The sequence below is a fragment of the Moschus berezovskii genome, chromosome 17, assembly GCF_049115385.1.
Source record: "Moschus berezovskii isolate FMDL1 chromosome 17, NW_MosBer_1.0, whole genome shotgun sequence".
NCBI lineage: Eukaryota > Metazoa > Chordata > Mammalia > Artiodactyla > Moschidae > Moschus > Moschus berezovskii.
This window is the reverse complement of record NC_142476.1, coordinates 35,704,431-35,725,475: the sequence shown is the minus strand read 5'-3', so window position 1 is coordinate 35,725,475 and position 21,045 is coordinate 35,704,431. Positions and strand designations below refer to the sequence as shown.

General features: G+C 44.5%; 1 protein-coding gene across 1 annotated transcript in view; it reads right to left on the bottom strand.

The window, feature by feature from the left end:
* Positions 1–21,045, bottom strand: part of TNR (tenascin R) — a 90,308-nt gene that overhangs the window by 11,530 nt on the left and 57,733 nt on the right. The window contains exons 16-17 of the mRNA XM_055418808.2: positions 20,645–20,777; positions 916–1,067 (exon numbers count right to left, since the gene is read on the bottom strand). Of these exons, the coding sequence (XP_055274783.2) occupies positions 916–1,067; positions 20,645–20,777 (285 nt within the window). The remainder of the gene's footprint in view (positions 1–915; positions 1,068–20,644; positions 20,778–21,045) is intronic.

Below are 21,045 nucleotides of genomic sequence, written 5' to 3'. Positions count from 1 at the left end.
AAACATCTCCCAAGAGTGACTGTTTTGAGCCCAGCCACCATTTGACTCCATTCAACAACTATCCATTTGGCACTGTGAAAAATCCAGCATGATGTGTCGGTGCTGGAGGCGGGATCCTCAGGAGGAAGGGGGGTGAAGGGGTTGGGTTTCCATCTGCACTGACTCAGCGAATGTTGGGCTGCTTTTGGGCCAGGCTGCCAGAACTCCCTCACCTGCAGAGTGGCCTGCAGTGATGTGTGAGGCCATTCGCCAGGCTGCCCATTCTCTTCTCTCTGTACTGCCCTATTGGACATGGAAGGTGGGTGATAGGAAATGGAGTCTCTCTTTTCCCCACCACTCTGCTCCCTGAAGACTATGGGGTAGAACCAGAGAGGCCAGGAAAGGATGGAGACAGGGGTGGCCTTTGTAAATAGAGGTGGCGATCCACTTTCTGCCCCTTAACTGCTCCTCCATATGTGATTCTCCAGCAGAAAGATACTGAGCACCTCCCAATAGAGACTCCCCTCTTCCTGCGAGGAGCTCACCTCCTCTGTTCCTTTACCATAGCTGCAGTTTTCAGCAGGAAAGACCCCTGGGCCTCTCTGAGCTACTTCTCCCTTTTCCTGGCACCCTCCTGCATGAACTGTCTCCCCAGAAGGAGCCGTTTTCCTGGGTCCGCCTTTCTTGGCTGGACCACTGCGGCCTCATATTCTTATTCCTTCCTCTGCCTGGTCAGACCTGTGATAGGGCTGCTGAACAAGGCCCCTGAGGATGCTGCAGAGTTCCAGAGTAGACCTGTGGGGTGGGGGTGGGGCAGGGAGAGTGGATGAAAAAAATGGCCAAAGGATGGTGAAGTGTGGATGGATGGGTGCCGAACCAGGTGGACGGAGGCATCAAGGTTGCTGGCGTGCCCGGAGAACAGCCATAGGTACTTACAATCCAACCACCCCCATCGGTGGTCATGTCGCAGTACACCTGTAACTTCTGGCTTAGCTCTCCGTTGAGGAAGATGGTGTAAATCCCGCTCAGAGTGTCTCCGTTCATCAAATGCTGGGCACAGTCTTGAGGATGAGGGAAGACCCGGCCCCCTGCACAGGAAAAGAGGCAGTTTCCATAGTGGGGTAGGGACCTCCCACTATGCATGAGAGCCCCATAGACTGTAAAACGTTTTAGAGAGTCTGACAGTGCTTCGTCAAGAGCAGTAAGGAATCCTCACTGAATCTTCAACTGATGTTGGGTTTATCAGACAGTATACCCACTCCAGTATTCTTGCCTGGAGAATCCCATGGACGGAGAAGCCTGGTAGGCTACAGTCCATGGGGTCGCAAAGAGTCGAACACAACTGAGCGACGGAACAGAACAGAACAGAACAGAAACAGCTTTATGGGATCTGAAGACCAAAGAGCGGGGTTCACTGTGTTACTCCCTCACTCCCCGATTTGTTTAGCTTAGGCAAATAGCCTGACTTCCTGGCATCCGTCTTCTCATCAGAAAGATGAGGATAATAAAAATATTCCTTCAGCAAGGGTGAAAGTGTGTTAATACAGAGAGCGATGGGTTACTTAGCGATGATTTCAGATACATGGGCCACAATAAATCACCGCAGAGCCCACATCTCAAAAGAATGAGAGGGATTTAAGCACAGCCGTCCGCCATCTTCACAGCCGCCCGTAAGGAAAGCCCCAAACAGGCTTAGTATTAGCAAGAAGATGGATATCTATTTCTTCTGCAAAATAATCTCCTGATTGGACTAAACAATCAAATGGCCATGTTTTACAGTTCAGTTTAAGTTTAAGGAGAGGGCAGAGGAAATAAATTGCTGCTCATCTTTCAGAGAGAACAGCCCAATTTGTAGAACAATATCTAATTAGCTGAAAGAGAAGCTTAAATCATGTGTCTTGAAGAGCTTGGCTTCAGGGCAGATTTTACTGCTCAACAGGCAAGCCAGAAAGCAGAGGTCCCATGGGAGGAGCTTTACTGGACTGCAGGAGCTGATGGAGCTAGTTAAAGGCAGAGCTTGCCGCGGGAGGAAAAGTGGCTTGGGTGCCCTGTAAGTATATGAACTCTGGGTCAATGGAAAGGGTGGTGTGCTGCTGTGGTTCTGCATCCTGCAAACTGTAGCAGAATCATGAGGAGAGGTGGGGAGGGACCTCATGGGAACCTATAGCGCCCCCTAGTGGCAGTTTCCATGCACAGCAGGTATAACAGAGGGCCACTTGGAGAGTCACCTAGTGGGCCGGAGCAAGCAGCAGCACAGTGCCACGCAAGGGAGGTAACATAGCAACCTCAAGGAAGCATCTGCATTAGTAAGAGCTTCTGGTGGTTTGTTAGGCTTTATGCAAGACCCCTCTTGGAGCTGTGTTAACTCCTCCTGCATAAGGACTGTCCAGCGTGCTGCCACACCATGGATTAGGTTCCCTTCCATTTAAGGTAGTGTAGAACAACCTGCTTCAGGCATGCTCCGCCAGGGAATACCTAATAGTCCTACAGAACTAGTACTTTACCAAGTGTGCATTTATTTCCATGTAATTCCTGTGAGAAATGTGAGAGGAAGACATTGTTATAGATTGAAGACTTATTTTACAGAGAGGGAAACTAGCTCAGAGAGATCACGTGACTTCCTCTGTTCACCTGAACTTAGGTTTTCAGACTCCAGGTCAAGTGCTCCTTACACTAAAATGGGGACTATAACCTATGATACAGTTAGCTGGATCTACATCTATTCAGACAGCAAATGATTAACGGACATCATATGGGCCTCCCAGGTGGCACAGTGGCAAAGAATCTGACTGCCAAGCAGGAGACTCAGGTTCAATCCCTGGGTGGGGAAGATCCCTTGGAGAAAGGGAATGGCGACCCACTCCAGTATCCTTGTCTGGGAAATCCCATGGACAGAAGAACCTGGTGGACTACAGTCTATGGGGTCGCAAGAGTCGGACATGACTTAGAAACTAAACAACAAATATTTATCTTATAAGCATATAAGGCCCCAAAGATTAAAGTTACCTCGAAGTTCTTTGTTCACATTAAGTATCTTAACCCTCCAAAATGTATTTCCTCAGTAGCTATAGAAAAGCTCTCAACTTGCATCTCCAGCCTGTCCAAGAGCTCGTTAGAGTACCTGATCCCACCTGTTCCTAGAGGGTCCAGTTACATTTCAGGGACAGGTGTGAGTGAGCTTCCTTGCCACCTTGGGAGCAGAGTAATTATTTCCTGGCTTCCAGGATATTCTCTAGCTGGTCTTTAGAGCAACTGGCTTGTCTGCCTTCCTTTCTTTTCTCACTACTTGAGTTTCTCATTTTAGATCAACATAAAACATGTTTGTCTTCAGCTCACTTCTGCCTTATGCACTATTAGACCTTTCCTCTGAATCTGCCTCAGTTCCTTAAAGGGGCCAGAACCCCACATTTCTTCCCAGTATACATATAACACCAGGCCAAACTTTAGAACAGACAAATAAATTATCTTATATAGGCTCCTTCACGTTGATAGTGTTGATTATTTAATATTTCTGTTATAGATCCTTTCAAAAGGCTCAAAGATATTAGTTGTTTTAAAGGTAGAACTACCAAAAACAAATACAGGACAATGAGATAACTTGTTCTGGAGGAGAGAAGAGGAGATATCGAAAAGGCTGTCATATAAAAAAGGGATGCATTTTTATAAAGTCAGAAAACAGGGATAAAATCAAATTAAGAAAAAAGTGGAACTAAGGAGTGTCCTGGGTTGGGAAGATCCCCTGGAGAAGGGATAGGCTACCCACTCCAATATTCTTGGGCTTCCCTTGTGGTAAGGAATCCGCCTGTAATGTGGGAGACCTGGGTTCGATAAGATCCCCTAGAGAAAGGAAAGGCTACCCACTCCAGTATTCTGGCCTGGAAAATTCCATTGACTGTTTAGTCCATGGGATCGCAAAGAATCAGACACGACTGAATGACTTTCACTTTTACTTTCAAGGAGTGTATAAGTTTGGATGGGCTGAAGGTTCCAGACCGCACCCTGGGAGAGGAAGGCATGTTCTCTTCCGTCTGGGCCCCCACATTGGACTGGTTAGTGGAGGCGCCACCAAACGTGTGCAGGGCTGATGCATAGTTGCTGGAGGCACTTGCCTTACCTTTGACAAATGGCAAGTCCACCTTGTGGCTTAGAGATTCCACTTACTATAATTTAGTCTATAGCATTAATGGAAAGAATCAAAAGCATTTTGCTTATATAGACTATCTGGGGCAGCAATATTCACATCTTGGGAACTTGAAGGAGACATTTGCTATGAAACCACTCCTCTCCGGAGAAGGCAATGGCAAGCCACTCCAGTACTCTTGCCTAGAAAATCCCATGGATGAAGGAGCCTGGTAGGCTGCCGTCCATGGGGTCGCACAGAGTCGGACACGACTGAAGCGACTTCACAGCAGCAGCACTCCTCTCCACCCTTCTCCAGCTCTCAAGACTGTCAAAGTTTTACCTCCCACCACCAGTCCATGATCAAATTATTATTCCTTTTCACCTGTTGAGAGGAAGCAGACTCATTAATTGTTCCCAAACCAGAGACTATTAAAATTGAGTCCCCTGGGTTCTGCAGCAGATCTGCTTAGTCAGAATGTGGGGGCGGGGTGTCAGGAATCAGTATTTAACTAAAGCTCTTCAGATGAGCCTGAAGACCAGCTGGATTTGAACTCCACAGTTCCTCCAGTATGTTTTCCTCTTCTTGAAGAATCCAGAGGTGGAACTGGTTAGCTAGACTGTGCTCTAAGGGGTGCAATGATCCGCTTTCTCTGCTGAGATCCACATGGCAGAGTGGATAAACAGACTGTCTGTCTCTCTCTCGCCCTAACTCCCCTCTTTCCTTCTTTTCTTTCCCATTTTCCCTTTCCTTCTCTCTCTCTTTCCCAGTAGGCATGTCTTGAGTAGGCTGGTCCCAAGATGTGTAGATTGAGCGAGAGGGGATAAAAGACTCTAATTATCCTTGAGTTTAAGCCTTGTGTCCCAGTTTTTAACCATTAAATTCTCCTGTGGGGTTATTGGGCTCTGGTTTAGTTAATAATATATAATACACTCGTTCCCAATGTGCTTTGTTCATTGCATGTACACTGTGGCTTCATAAGTTTTTAGGAGATGGTCAGGGCATTTTGGGGGCATCCCTAGCTCTCTGGATGTTATACATCTAAAATACCAAAACTCACCTTTAATCCTAACGTAGATCATCCCAGTAGTTTTTCCAAGGCGAAATTTTAGGATGAAGACCAAAACTGGAAGGCTTTCCTTCTCTTCCCCTTTGATACAATTACTAGGACCTGGCCCGACAAAGAGGCTTTTTTTTTTTTCCTTTTTCTTTCTTTCTTTCTTTTTTTTTTTTTTTTAATAAAGCACAGGCTGTGGTGATTACCAAGTTAAGAGGGAAGCAATGCCAAGCGATCGGTACACTGAAATGTCTTACAGCTAAGTGTTTCTAGATGTAATTGGGAGATCAACAGGGTTGGGGCATTCACTGGAAGAATGGCTCAGAAATTGGTTTTTGTTGGGCATCTGGAGGCTGAATGCTGAGTAGAGGGAAGTGAACTATGTGATAAACAGGGCAAACAGAGAGCCTCCAGTCAGCTGAGAGTGAGAGGAGAGACTCTGTCCCTGCTCTGTTCCTTACTTGCTTTGTGTTATTGAATGCAGTCTTTAAAATGGTCAGAGTTAATGGCTTTGGAGGGTGTCTGCCCAATCTAACGGCCTTAGCATCAGAACTGAACTATGATATCAGTATTTACCTCTGAGAACAACCTCAGCCAGTCTCTGCAACTGCAGACAAAAGGTGCCGTTTCATATTAGCACAGGGGAGACCACCTCTGGCCACCCACCCTTACACTTTTTTCTCAGAAGTGGTTTGTGGGTAGCAAAGTTTGGGGAACCAGTCTGAGGCTGTGGACAGGGAAAAGATATCTGTTTAGCCCACATGGGTTGTCAAACCTACCACCTTGGCCTCCTTCACAGTATCTTCCAATTGATTTTTGTGTTTATTCTTTTGTGTATTCACTCAGCAAACATATAGGAAGTGTCTATTGGGTTCTAAATATTGGGATAACAGATTGAAATATAGGGAAGAAAAAGATACAGTCTGATTTTTCAGGGTGCTTACACTCTGGTGGGAGAAACAAACAAATATAATCCCAAGTTCTGAGTACTCTGGAGAAGAGATAAACAGGAGTATGTTAAGGCTGTATACTGTCACCTTGTTTATTTAACTTATATGCAGAGTACATCACGTGAAATGCCAGACTGGATGAAGCACAAGCTGGAATCAAGATTACTGGGAGAAATAACAACCTCAGATATGCAGATGACACCACTCTTACGGCAGAAAGCAAAGAGGAAAGTGATGAAAATGAAAGAGGAGAGTGTAAAAGCTGGCTTAAAACTCAACATTCAGAAAACTAAGATCATGGCATCCGGTCCCATCACTTCATGGCAAATAGATGGGGAAATAATGGAAACAGTGACAGACTTTATTTTCTTGGGATCCAAAATCACTGCAGATGATGACTGTAGCCATGAAATTAAAAGATGCTTGCTCCTTGGAAGAAAACCTATGAAAAACCTAGACAGTGTATTAAAAAGCAAAGACATGACTTTGCTGACAGAGGTCCATCTAGTCAAAGCTATGGTTTTTCCAGTAGTCATGTATGGGTGTGAGAGTTGGACCATAAAGAAAGCTGGGCACCAAAGAATTGATGCTTTTGAACTGTGGTGTTGGAGAAGACTCTTGAGAGTCCCTTGGACTGCAAGAAGATCAAACCAGTCCATCCTAAAGGAAATCAGTCCTGAAAATTCATTGGAAGGACTGATGCTGAAGCTGAAGCTCCAGTACTTTGGCCACCTGTTGCAAAGAACTGACTCATTGGGAAAGACTCTGATGCTGGGAAAGATTGAAGGCAGGAGGAGAAGGGGGCGACAGAAGATGAGTTGGTTGGATGGCATCACCGACTCAACAGACATGAGTTTGATTAGGCTCTGGGAGTTGGTGATGGACAGGGACGCCTGGCATTCTGTAGTCCATCGGGGTCACAAGGAGTTGAACACGACTGAATGACTGAACTGAACTGAACAAGGGGCTATCAAAACATGGAAGTGCACATATAGTGAATTCTGTGGCTGGTGAGGGTAAGGTGAGTAGTGGAGTATGGGGCAGGCGTTAGCAAGTGCTAATCAGAAAGCGCTTCTTATTTTAGGAACCAAGGTAGAAATTAGTCACAAATTGATGGAAGAGGGATATTCTAGGTCTGTGCAAAACGTGGTCTATCTGGGAAACTGCAGGTTTCAGCCAGGAAACAAGAGAAAGAGCTGGACTGAGTGGGTGAAAGAAAGCCTTGGGGAAATAAGAGGGACTGGATCATGACATTTAAGGAGTTGGACCTTCTCCTGAAGGAAATAAGATGAAAAGCCCATCAATGGACTTTAAGCTCAAGTTTTTAAAATAGCATTTTCCCTGTAGTGTGGAGAATGAATTAGATGGGGGTGAGAGTGGAGGTAAGACCTCATTCAGGAGGTGGCAGTAGGAATCAAGGTGGAGAGGTAACAATAGCCTGCAAGGAGCCAATGGGAACATAGAATTACCTGTGCAGTCAACAGCTTGGATGGCTTTATCTTAAGCAGAGTTTCTGAGGAAGGTCTTTAAGCTCTTAAGACCTCTTGCCTTCTACCTACCAAGGGCTAACACAACAGGCTTCTAAATCTTCACTTTGAAGATCAGCTAAAGGCACCCTAACAGCAAAGAAATGTTCTGACATAATTTACTATTCCTTAGATTTACTAATATGAGGAGATCCAATTCTATGGCAGATTAATTGATCATAGACTGGCAGCTTCCAGCCTGGCCCGTCTCTGTGGCTCTTGATTTAATATCGCAAGGAAAGGGTGGGGTCATTGTAATGCATCCTACCTTGTCTCTTCCTGCCATCCTGGCCCCACTTGCATCTGTTCTCTATATTTTAACCAGGGTAATATTTTTATAATGTAAAAGTGATACTATCTCATCCTTTCTCTCACTTGCTGAGACCCTCCAATAGCTTCTCCAATCAGTGGCTCTGATTGTAATGGCTTCTTACAATTAGAATAAAATTAAAATCCTTAACACATCCTATAAATTCCTGCATGCTCTGCCTCTGCCTCGTACTCCTCCTCTTTCCATTGGCTTTCTTTTAATCTGTCGAATATTCATTCTCATCATTCAAGTCCTGGCTCAAATGGCTCAGCTCAAAGAGAGGTCTTTCCTGACCACCCTTGTTGAGGCCAGAGTCTGGGATGTGGGAAATAGTGGCAAGTGAGTTCCAGTGCAGAGGAGATAATTTGAAAGAAGCCTGGGTCAGATCCACTTGCTTATCTTGGAGAGCCTCTCAAAGAGTCAGAAGGCAACTGGGATGCCCCCTGGGGACACAGATGCTGATGACAGTGAGTTTTGGAGTCTGTCCTACCACAAGGACACTGGTACTGGCAAGTGCTCTTTTGAAATCCTTTCTCTATCCTATTAGCACAAAGGGTTTACCCACTCATCCAGCATCAGCCTCAGGCCCCCTGGACCACACAGCTAGCCTTGCCAGAATCCAGCACTGCCCACCATGGGCCAGCAGCTGCCACTTGGCTCAGAGCCTGGCAGGCAACCAGGCCAGGGGCCAGTGCCACCTGCCAGCATACTCACAAGTGTCAGTCCCCCTACAATAGAAGGACCCACAGAGCCCACACAGGGAACACTCCTAGAGTATATAACTCTGTGACCAGAGGCAAGTGTGCTGCTGGGCTCCATAGGATGTTCCTACATAAGGCTACTAATCTGAGATCAGGAAACAAAACTGACCTACTTAATACACAGAAATAAAAACAGAGAATGAGACAGAATGAGAAGATGTAGGAATATGTCCCAATGAAGGAATAAGACAAAACTTCAAAAGAACTAAACAAAGTGGAGATAAGCAATCTATCCAATAGAGTTCAAGGTAACAGTCATAAGGATGCTTGAAGAACTCAGGAGAAGAATGAATGAACACAGAGAGGAGTTTAGCAAAGAGTTAGAAAATACAAAGAAGAACCAAACGGAGCTAAAGAAAACAATAACTTAAGTTAAAAAAAAAAAACTACACTAAGAGAAGTCAACAGTGGATTAGATGATACAGAGGAATAGATCAGAGAACTGGAAGACAGACTGGAAATTACCCAAACTGAACAGAAAAAAGAAAAAAAAAAGACTTAAAACTTGAGGATAGTTTAAGAGACCTCTTGGACAACATCAAATGTACTAGCATTCTCATTATTGGGGTCCCAGAAGGAGAAGAGAGAGAAAAGAGGGCAAAGAACTCGTTTGAAGAAATAATAGTTGAAAACTTCCGTAACCTGGGAAAGGAAACAGACATCCAAGTCCAGGAAGCAGAGTCCCAAACAAGATGCATCCAGAAGTCTGCGTCAAGATGCTTTGTGATTAAAGTGGCAAAAATTAAAGGTAAAGAGTCTTAAAGGACTTCCCTGGCGGTCCAGTGGTTAAGAATCCACCTGCCATTGCAGGGGACATGGGTTCAATCCCTGGTCCAGGAAGATAAAGAAAGCTGAGTGCCGAAAAATGGATGCTTTTGAACTGTGGTGTTGGAGAAGACTTTTTTTCTTTTTTTTTAACTTTCATTTTAATTGGAGGCTAATTACTTTACAATATTGTAGTGGTTTTTGCCATACATTCACATGAATCAGCCATGGGTGTTCATGTGTTCCCCATCCTGACCCTCCCTTCCACCTCCCTCCCCATCCCATCCCTCAGGGTCATCCCAATGCACCAGCCCTGAGCACCCTGTCTCATGCATCGAACCTGGACTGGTGATCTATTTCACATATGATAATATACATGTTTCAATGCTATCCTCTCAAATCATCCACTCTTCCCTTCTCCCACAGAGTCCAAAATTCTGTTCTTTACATCTGTGTCTCTTTTGCTATCTCGCATATAGGGTCATCGTTACCATCTTTCTAAATTCTATATATATGTGTTAATATACTGTATTGGTATTTTCCTTTCTGACTTACTTCGCCCTGTGTAATAGGTAGAGAAGACTCTTGAGAGTCCCTTGGACAGCAAGGAGATCAAACCAGTCCATCCTAAAGGATATCAGTCCTGAATATTCATTGGAAGGACTGATGCTGAAGCTGAAGCTCCAGTACTTTGGCCACCTGATGCAAAGAACTGACTCATTTGAAAAGACCCTGATGCTGGGAAAGATTGAAGGCGGGAGGAGAAGGGGACAACAGAGGATGAGATGGTTGGATGGCATCACTGACTCGATGGACCTGAGTTTGAGCAAGCTGTGAGAGTTGGTGATGGACAGGGAGGCCTGGCGTGATGCAGTCCATGGGGTCACAAAGATTCGGACACGATTGAGTGACTGAACTGAACTGAGGGGCAACGAAACACATGCTAAAGTCTGAGTGCCTAGAACCCAAGCTCCATAACAAGAGACGCCACTGCTATGAGAAGCCCCACACAGCGTAACATAAAGTAGCTCCTGCCCACTGCAACTAGAGAAAGCCTGCACACAGCAAAAAGACCCAGCACAGCCAAAATTAAATAAATAAATTAATTAAAAAAGAATCTTAAAAGCAGCAAGAAAAAAGCAACTAGTTTCATACAAGGGGACTCTCATAAGACTTTTCACTGACTTTTCAGCAGAAGCTTTGCAGGCCAGAGGGAATAGCTTGATATATTCAAAGTGATAAAAGGAAAGAACCTACAACCATACTCTACCCAGCAAGGCTACCTTTCCAGTTTGAAGGAGAGATAAAGAATTTTACACACAAAAGAAGCTAAAAGAGTTCAGCACCACTAAACTGGCATTACAGGAAATGTTAAAGAGACTTCTTCAAGCAGAAAAGAAAGACTATTATTAGAAACATGAAAATTACAAAAGGAAAACTCTCATTGGTAAAGGTAAATGTGCAGTAAAGATAATAGATCAACCGATTATAAAGCTAGTAGGGAGTTTAAAAGACAACAGCAGTAAAATCACCTATATCCACAATAAGTAGTTAAGGGATACACAAAGCAGAAAGATGTAAACTATGATGTCAAAATCATTAAATATGGTGGCGGGGGTGGTTAAAAACACACAATGTAGTGTTTGCAAAAGAACAGATCAATAAAGCATGGAATAGAATAGGGAGTTCAGAGTTCAGAGACAAATCCATGTATATATGGGACTTAATATACAATACAGTACCACGAATCAATTGGTTATTGAGTAAAAGAAGGGCTATTTAGTAAAAGATGCTGGGGAAATTGGCTCACTGTGTCCCTACCTAATTTGTTGTTATTGTTTAGTCGCTCAGTTGTGTCCGACTTTTTTGCAACTGCATGGACTGTAGCTCCCCAAGCTCCTCTGTCCATACGATTTCCCAGGCTAGAATGCTGGAGTGGGTTGCCATTTCCTTCTCCAGGAAATCTTCCCAACACAGGGATTGAACTTGCATCTTCTGCATTGGCAGGTAGATTCTTTACCACTGAGCCACCTGGGAAACCCATCCCTACCTTATACTGTAAATAAAATTAAGACTAGATGTAACAATACATCCAGAAAATTAATAGAAGAACATGTAGAAAAATATATTTGTATCCTACAGGCAGGGTGAGATTTTTTAAAGAAAGACTTCCAAAGTTCAGATAATTATAGCTAATACTTAACTAACACAGGAACCCTGATGGAAAGATGGACAAACTATATGAACAGGTAATTTATGAAAAAACGAAACTCAAAAGTCTAACAAGCATTTGAAGAGATGTTTAAAAAAACAAACATTATTTAATGAAATTCAACTAGAACAGTGAGATATCAATCACACCTATAAGACTGTCAAGAATTACAAAGCTGGATCATGTCAAGTCATTAGGAATGATGTATATCATTAGGAAATAGGATACTTTGTGTGCTGTTGGAGGCACTGTAGACCAGTACAACCATTCAGGAGAGCAGTACTTAGTTAAACCATATAAACACGTATCCTAAGATCCAACAGTTCTCTTCTGGATACATATATCCCGAAGGTATTGCCTCGGTGATTTTTATGTGGGCAATTAAAACATCTATTTCTGCCTTATTGACTATGCCAAAGCCTTTGACTGTGTGGATCACAATAAACTGCGGAAAATTCTGAAAGAGACGGGAATCCCAGACCACCTGACCTGCCTCTTGAGAAACCGGTATGCAGGTCAGGAAGCAACAGTTAGAACTGGACATGGAACAATAGACTGGTTCCAAATAGGAAAAGGAGTACGTCAAGGCTATATATTGTCATCCTGCTTATTTAACTTATATGCAGAGTACATCATGAGAAACACTGGGCTGGAAGAAGCACAAGCTGGAAACAAGATTGCCAGGAGAAATATCAATAACCTCAGATATCCAGATGATACCATCCTTATGGCAGAAAGTGAAAAACTAAAGAACCTCTTGATGAAAGTGAAAGAGGAGAGTGAAAAGGTTGGCTTGAAGCTCAACATTCAGAAAACAAAGATCATGGCATCCAGTCCCATCACTTCATGGCAAATAGATGGAGAAACAGTGGAAACAGTGGCTGACTTTATGTTTTGGGGCTCCAAAATCACTGCAGATGGTAATTGCAGCCATGAAATTAAAAGACGCTTACTCCTTGGAAGGAAAGTTATGACCAACGTAGACAGTATATTAAAAAGCAGAGACATTACTTTGTCAACAAAGGTCTGTCTAGTCAAGGCTATGGTTTTCCCAGTAGTCATGTATGGATATGAGTTGGACTATAAAGAAAGCTGAGCGCCGAAGAACTGATGCTTTTGAACTGTGGTGTTGGAGAAGACTCTTGAGAGTCCCTTGGACTGCAAGGAGATCCAACCAGTCCATCATAAAGATCAGTCCTGGGTGTTTGTTGGAAGGACTGATGTTGAAGCTGAAACTGTAATACTTTGGCCACCTGATGCAAAGAGCTGACTCATCTGAAAAGACCCTGATGCTGGGAAAGATTGAGGGCAGGAGGAGAAAGGGATGACAGAGGATGAGATGGTTGGATGGCATCACCGACTCAATGGACATGAGTCTGGGTAAACTCCAGGAGTTGGTGATGGACAGGGAGGCCTGTTGTGCTGCGGTTCATGGGGCTGCAAAGAGTCGGACATGACTGAGCAACTGAACTGAACTGATGAGGCATTTACTATAATACCATTTATGGTGGAGGGAGACTGGAGACAATGTGATGTTCATCTTCAGGAAAATGAAGAGGTAAAATGTGATGTGTGCACACCATGCAATCTTTTGCAGTGGTTGGAAGCAAATGATTTTATATATGTATAATAGTGTGTGCAAGACCAGGGTTAGTCATGTCCAACTCTCTGTGACCCCATGGACTGTAGCCCGGCAGGCTCCTCTGTCCATGGAATTCTCCAGGCAAGAGTACTGGAGTGGGTTGCCATTTCCTTCTCCAGGGGATCTTCCCGACCCAGGGATTGAACTGGGGTCTCCTGCATTGCAGGCAGATTCTTTACCAGATGTCTGAGCCACCAGGGAAGCTATTATAATAACGTGGATGGATCTTAAAAATGGTGCTGAGCAAAAAATAGAATAGGGAATGAGTTATGCAATCTAATAACATTTACATATATTTAAAATATACTTAAGGCAACTTTTCAAAAATGCATTTAAAAAAACACAACAAAAGTTTACAAATTTAGCACATCAAAATGGCTGCATATGGAAGGTGGAAGAAAAGATGGGAGGTAAACAGAAATAAATGAGTAAACAGAGAGGGACCTTGTTGGAGACTGACGCTGGTCATACGTGATAAACTGAGGGGTATGATAAACTCAGACCTCTCATCTGACACCCATCCGTCTACCCATGGTGGGCATGCATGGGAATGGTTTGTTCAGATGGGATGTTTAGAGCCCTACCACCTTCCTCAAATCCAGGTCCCAAAGAAAGGAGAATGTGGGCCTCTCCTTTTCGGGGTCTGCTCATTTCAACAGCGAGAAGTCAAGCTGTTTCTAAGTCGTGGAGAGGAGAGAAGCCCCCCGAGTGCCCTGCTTAGGTGTGGGGAAGTATGGCATCGATAGGAATACATTGCAATGAATAGTGATCATGCTCTCCTTCCCCACTGATAACGAAGTGGACTTGCATGACCCACCGTCTGCTGTCCCAGAACCCAGAGTTGGCCCACCTTCATTAATTTTCACAACCTCAGAAAATGAAGCTCATGTTAGATCACACTCTAGGAGTTTTCTTGAAAAGCCCCAGAGAGCAGATCAGTCTGGCTGCTGGGAGAGCAGGGACGGAGCGAAGGCAATAAAGAAAACTTCTCATTACCCATCTCTGGGTGCCTCCGAAAATGATTGTCTTCGCTTAACCTCAAGGTCAAGACAACCTATTTTATAGTGTTCACTGTCTCTGAGGACAAGCTTTAGTGAGCGCCTTGTTTGCTTCTTATAGTATTAAAATAGACAATGAAATCTGCTTCTTGGAGGATCATTTCACCAAGTCCCTGTTGCTCTGTGGGGAATATTTGTTTCCTCATTTATATTCATGTCTCTAAAAGACAAGTAGACCTTGGATGAAATTTCAGGCGACAGTAAATTATAAATAATGTATCCATATTTTTTTTCTCTTCCATACTACTTGTATTTAATTCCCCCCAGAGTCTTGTGCAAACACCAGAGACAAGAGGACAGGAAGCTATTAACATGATGGAAACAATGAAATGGGCTTATATTATATGGCAGGAAGGCAATGAGAAGAGACATCTTGATCAAAGGAATTTTTTGAGGTTTTGTGGGAGCCAGTTCTTTTCTTTTTTCCTCTCTTATATTATTTTTTTAACATCTCAATTTTTCCCTAAACCACTTAAATTGGTATCTGCATGTAATGAGTTCTCTTTGCTTGGCCCACCCAGGATAAGATGAGGGTTTGTCAGTGGATGGAGGCCACTCTGGGGTCCAGCCTTAGACTCTTTTGTTCCCTAAGACATGACATAAAAAACACTTAGAACAATCAGCTGAGATCAGTCTAAGAATAGGATACTGCTAAGTGGAAGTTCAGGTACTATTAGTGAAGTCAGAAAGGGTGTCGGTTACTAGAATGAAATTAGCCTCTAAATCCATCGTCCCTGGTGTTCCTCAGATCTCTTGCTCAGCAGGAGTGATTCATGGGGTTCAGGAGGGCAGCCCTTCAATCTTTCGAGTAAGTGAAGATAACTCTGTTCTTTGTTTTTGTTTTTTTCTCTCCTCTCTCTTTCTCTCTTTTTAAAGGATGCTGCAGATGGAGCTTGCAGGGTGCTGTATGTGGCTTCAAGGGTGTGATGGGAGTATGCTCTGGTCCTGATGGATGGGCAGGGAAAGGATGAGTTAGAATGTGCTGAGTGTCGGCAGAGGGTAGGGAACTCAGAGAATTGCAGAATCAGGCCCGAGGCACTGCTGCTCCAACCACTTTTCCCAGAGGAAGCCCACTCTCAGGGGATGTCAGGAGATATGTCTGCCCCTGTCAGGGCAGACAGGGGACTTCTAGGATGAGAAACACCTGGATGCCCAGGTGCCCAGTGAAAGTGAAAGTTGCTCAGTCATGTCTGACTCTTTGCGACCCCATGGACTATACAGTCCATGGAATTCTCCAGGCCAGAATACTGGAGTGGTTAGCTATTGCCTTCTCCAGGGGATCTTTAGAGGCCTCTTCCCCCGCCCCCAGACTCTTCCTCAAGGAGTCTAGCTCATGTCACCTGTCAAGTAAACTCCAGTCCTTCTTTTCTTGATAACATCTCCACCCCTACACTTAGGAAGGTCATACACTTGTATTCTCTTCATCTCTAAGAAAATTTGCTTTTTTGGTGAGGCATTTAGAAGGGGGAGGGCATGGCACAGGCAATGAGGACTCATTAATACTGACATGCATATTTTCAAATTATAGTTTTCTCTAGGAGGAAAGGTTCCCTTTCCCCAACACCCTCTTTGGCATTTATTGCTTGTACTTTTTGATGACTGCCTTTCTGACCATGTGAGGTGGTACCTCATTGTAGTTTTTATTTGATTTGCATTTCTCTGATAAGGAGTGATGTTGAGCATCTTTTTATGTGCCTTTTGGTCATCTGTATGTCTTCTTTGGAGAAATGTCTATTTAGATCTTCTGCCCATTTCTTGATTGGAATTTTTTAAAATATAATATGCTGCATGAGCTGTTTGCATATTTTGGAGATTAATCCCTTGTTGGTTGCTTCATTTGCAAATATTTTCTCCCATTTTGTGGGTTGTCTTTTCATTTTATTTATGGTTTCTTTTTCTATGCAAAAGACTTTAAGTTTAATTAGGTCCCATTTCATGTACCCCAACGTCCATTGCAGCACTATTTACAATAGCCAGGCATGGAAGCAACCTAAATGTCCATCAATGGAGGAATGGAGAAAGAAACTGTGGGAGACATATATCTACCTCTAATAGAATATTATTAAGCCATAAAAAAGAACAAAATCGTGCCATTTGCAGTGATATGGATGGGCTAGGTTGTCATGTTGAGTAAAGTAAGTCAAAGACAAATATCATGATATTGCTTATATGTGGAATCCAAAACAATGGTACCAATGACATATTTACAAAACAGAAACAGAGTCACAGATATAGAAAACAAACTTATGGTTACCAAGGGGGAGAGAAGGGGAGGGATGAATTTGGAAATGGGATTGACATATACATACTATGTGTGTTAGTCACTCAGTTGTGTCTGACTCTTTGCAATCCTATGGACTGTGGCCCACCAGGCTCCTCTGTCCATGGGATTTCCCAGGCAAGAATACTGGAGTGGGTTAAAATGCTGGAGTGGGTTGCCATTTGATAACTAAAAAGAACCTACTGTATAGCACAGGGAACTCTATTCAATATTCTGTAGTGACCTCTATGCGAAAAGAATCTAAGAGTGGATATATATATATATATGTATAAATGATTTGCTTTGCTGTACAGCGGAAAGTAACACAACATTGTAAATCAATTGCACTCCACTAAAAATTAATTAAAATTATTATCAAAGCTTTATGGTCACTGTGTCCATTGTGTCTTCATTTTGTCCAGAGCCTGTCATTATGTAAACAATAAAATTTACTGTCTCAGTTGCTTTGAATCTTGAAAAAAGTATTGACGTGCAAATAACTCTGTAAGCTCTGTGTAATTCATTCGAGAAAATCTGCATGTGAGGTGGCAGAAAGAGCCTGCAATCAGAGAGACACGTGCATCATACTCTGTATGCAGTCCCTCTTTGCATGGGCTGTCCCTGTAAGGGGTACTGAAAATCTTCTCCTCCTACAGCTTTTTCATCAGAAACCCTCTTCCCGGGCCCTGAGCCTAGGATTTAACTGTTCCTCTCAACCACCATTTATTATGTCTGCTATGTACCCAGCTTTGTGTGAGGTGATGTCTTGTGCATTGCTTCTGTCCCTGGATTGTCTCTATGCCACTGGTCATTTCAGTGGGGTTGGGATGCATCAGTGATTGAGATTTAAATTTGAGCTTTCCAGGGAAACTCTGTGAAAACTTCTAGACACAGACCCTCTTTGCCATGTATCACTGTAGTTGTAGTGGTAAGTCCTTCTCTGGTTCCCCAAACTGCATGGAACAACTTGGGTAGTAATTACACTGATGTTACAGGCAAGTGGGCTCTTCAGTGCTCTCCTTTCCAGGGGGGCTACTGGTCATGCTGCAGGGGCTCAGTGTCAACTGAAGTCTCATAAAAAGAACAAATACCTAAATACATCTTGATGATCCCCCTGTGCTGTCCACAGAACAAAGCCACTACCCTGGGCTCTGTCCCAGATTTCCACAAATTGTCAACCCTCTATTTACTGGATCTTACTGGGCCCCCAGCTGGATTTGGGATTCTAGACTCAAACTATTGCATATCCTTTGGGGGTGACTTCATTTAACAGAGGCCAGCAGAGGGCACAGAATCTGGCATGCTATTACAGTCCAGGCGGATATGGAGCAAGGCACAGCTGCAAGATACTGCAGAAACCCCAGGCATATTGTCATCCTGCTCACAACCACTAGCTGTGGTGTTACTAGGATGGGAATTGAAAGCTCATACTACACTGAGCAAGCAGTGAAACTTGTGCATTTTGGGAATGAAATGAGTAGGTTAGACCTAATAAATATGCAGATCAGGGGCTTTGTTTATGTTTCTGTCATCTGTGTCCTTTTTAGGGGAAGGAAAATTTTAATTCAGTGAAAAGCTCCAATCCCTGGGTCTTGGGGTGGTGGCTTGAGAAGGGAAACCCTGGAGGACCCTTAATTAACCTGTGAATGTGCAGGGAAGGGCTTGAGCAAGATGGTGACTCCTTGGTTCTGAGGTAAGCCACCCCTAGAAAGTCATGGAGCTTGAGCTTACTTGACTTCAGCCCCATAAAAGAGATCAAGTGTCCTCCAAATTCTGCTTGTCAAAGACTCGTCTTGGATTCATGTCTTCATTGAGTGACCAAGGTTTATTTTTAGGTTTTAATTAAAAATTGTTTTTCTGATTCTCGAGCTCATTGTCAATGCTTTGCAAGATATTGAAAAGTATAAAAAGGAAGGAAAAGGGGGACTCATAATTTTAATACCCTACAGAATCATTAGTGACATTTGGGTGTATTTGAGCCAGTGCCCTGTTTGTCTTTTAGCACAAGTCTAGTAGGAGAGGCGGAGAAGGCAATAGCAACCCACTCCAGTACTTGTGCCTGGAAAATCCCATGGGAGGAGCCTGGTAGGCTGCAGTCCATGGGGTCGCTAGGAGTCTGACACAACTGAGCAGCTTCATTTTCACTTTCATGCATTGGAGAAGGAAATGGCAACCCACTCCAGTGTTCTTGCCTGGAGAATCCCAGGGATGGGGGAGCCTGGTGGGCTGACATCTATGGGGTTGCACACAGTCGGACATGACTGAGGCGACTTAGCAGCAGCAGCAGCAGTGGGGGAGGCACCTGGGTAGATGGGCGACTTTCTGTCACCTTTCTCGTGATGGGAGGATGGGCGCTGGGGGTGGACAGGAATCCAGTCACCTGGTACTCTGAGATGACAACAGAAGTGTGTCTGCAATAATGAACATGCCTTCACTTGCCCCTGCTGGCTCAGATGGTAAAGAATCAGTCTGCCGATGCAGGAGCTGAAAGAGCTGTGGTTTTGATCCCTGGGTCAGCAAGATCCCCTGGAGAAGGAAATGGCAACCCACTCCAGTATTCTTGCCTGGAGAATCCCATGGACAGAGGAGCCTGGTGGGCTACAGTCCATGGGGCTGCAAAGAGTTGGACACGACTGAGCAAGTAACAGTACACTTGCCCCACGTGGTGTACAGTCACCCTCCTCTAAATACGGGGTGGGGAGAGGATACAGTCTGGACAGGGCAGCACCACGCTATAGACTGCAGAGAGGCACCGTGGAAAGAGGCAGGAAGGGTTGTTAACAACACAGATCGCAGAGCTAGCACACCTGGGGTCAATCCCAGCTGTCCCACCTGAGAGCTATGGGATCTTGGGTGAGTTATCTCATCTCTCTTTGGCTCAGTTTCCATATCTGTAAATAAGGATACTAGAACATACCTCATAGACTGTCATGAGGATTAAGTTAGAATACATAATACTGTTACCACAGTGCCTGTCAAACAGCCCTCAAATATCAAGTGTTAGTTTATCTCCTGTTGTACACGTTAGACCAACCTTACCCCTTAAGGTGGGCTTCCCTGTGACTCAGACAGTAACAATTCTGTCTGCAATGCAGGAGACTCGGGTTCTGTCCCTGGATCAGGAAGACCCCCTGGAGAAGGGAATGGCAACCCACCCCAGTCTTCCTGCCTGGAGAATTCCACGGACAGAGAAGTGTGTAGGCTGCAGTCCATGGGGTCGCAAAGAGTCAGACATGACTGAGTGACTAACAATTTAACTTCACTTTTCACCCTTTAAGGGTATTTCCAGTATCTTCTGCTGATATTGGGTTAGCCAAAAAGTTCATTTGGGTTTTTCTGTACAATGAGATGGAAAAACCTGAAGAAACTTTATGACCAATCCAATACTTAGATGAAGGAAGGCAGAAGGAACGCTGGATTTAGAAGTGGGAGACCTTGGTTCAAGTTCTGACCCAGCACTTACTACCATGTAAGTCATTTGATTTCCAGGCACCTAAGTTTCATCATCTGAGATGAATGGGGAAAATAAGACCCTTCTCACCAGTTGTTGTAAAAGAATGGGTTGAGACCATAGAAATGCAGAAGCGCTTTGTGGATGGAGAACTGTAGACTTCATACTGGGGCTTTACTTGTGTGACTTTTGCCGGGTGAATCTGAGGACAGGCAGCAGGGGCAGGACGGAGGGAAGGACAAACTCTGCTGGAAAAACCCTTGCAGACAATCTGCACAGGAGCCTGCTCTCTTACTTGGTGCACTGAGTTGGTGCAGGACCAGGGATTTGTGCTGCTGGTTGCTATGGTTGCCCCGGAAGTGACAGGTTCCTGGCAGGGCCATGGAAATGGGGGAAGGCAGGAGTAGGGGAAAATAATGACTTCCCTTTGCGGGAAGAGGCAGTTGAGTTTCTCTGATGGGCTCCTCCCTGGCCAAGTCTTAGCAGAGGCTGCTGAGGAGCCAAGTGCCACGCAGGGGAGGAGGAGACGGCAGGGTGGAGGTACCCTTCTCACCTGTGGTGAAGGCGGTGGAGGTGATGCTGCTCCGCTCAGTGTCCTGGGCCGCCTGCAGGAGCACCGTGTAGTCTGTGCTCTCGGACAGGCCCTCCAGCCGGATCCACGTGTCCTCCGCATCCACAATCAGCTCCTGCCGGATGAACCCGGGGAGAGAGGTGAAGGTGGTGAGCAGAGGGCTCACCATGGAGAGGAGCAGGGAAGGGAAGTCCAGACCCCGTGGTCAGGATTATAGTGGCCATTTTTATTCTCTCGTCCCACATCACGTAAGGAGATGTCCCAATAAGCAGAGAGAACATGTCCTATGTGGGACTGAGGCCAGCTCCCCTCCCATGGATGCACATTGGACAAGCTTATCTGTGGGTTATGGAACCCTGTGGTTTTCAGATCACACGGGGTCT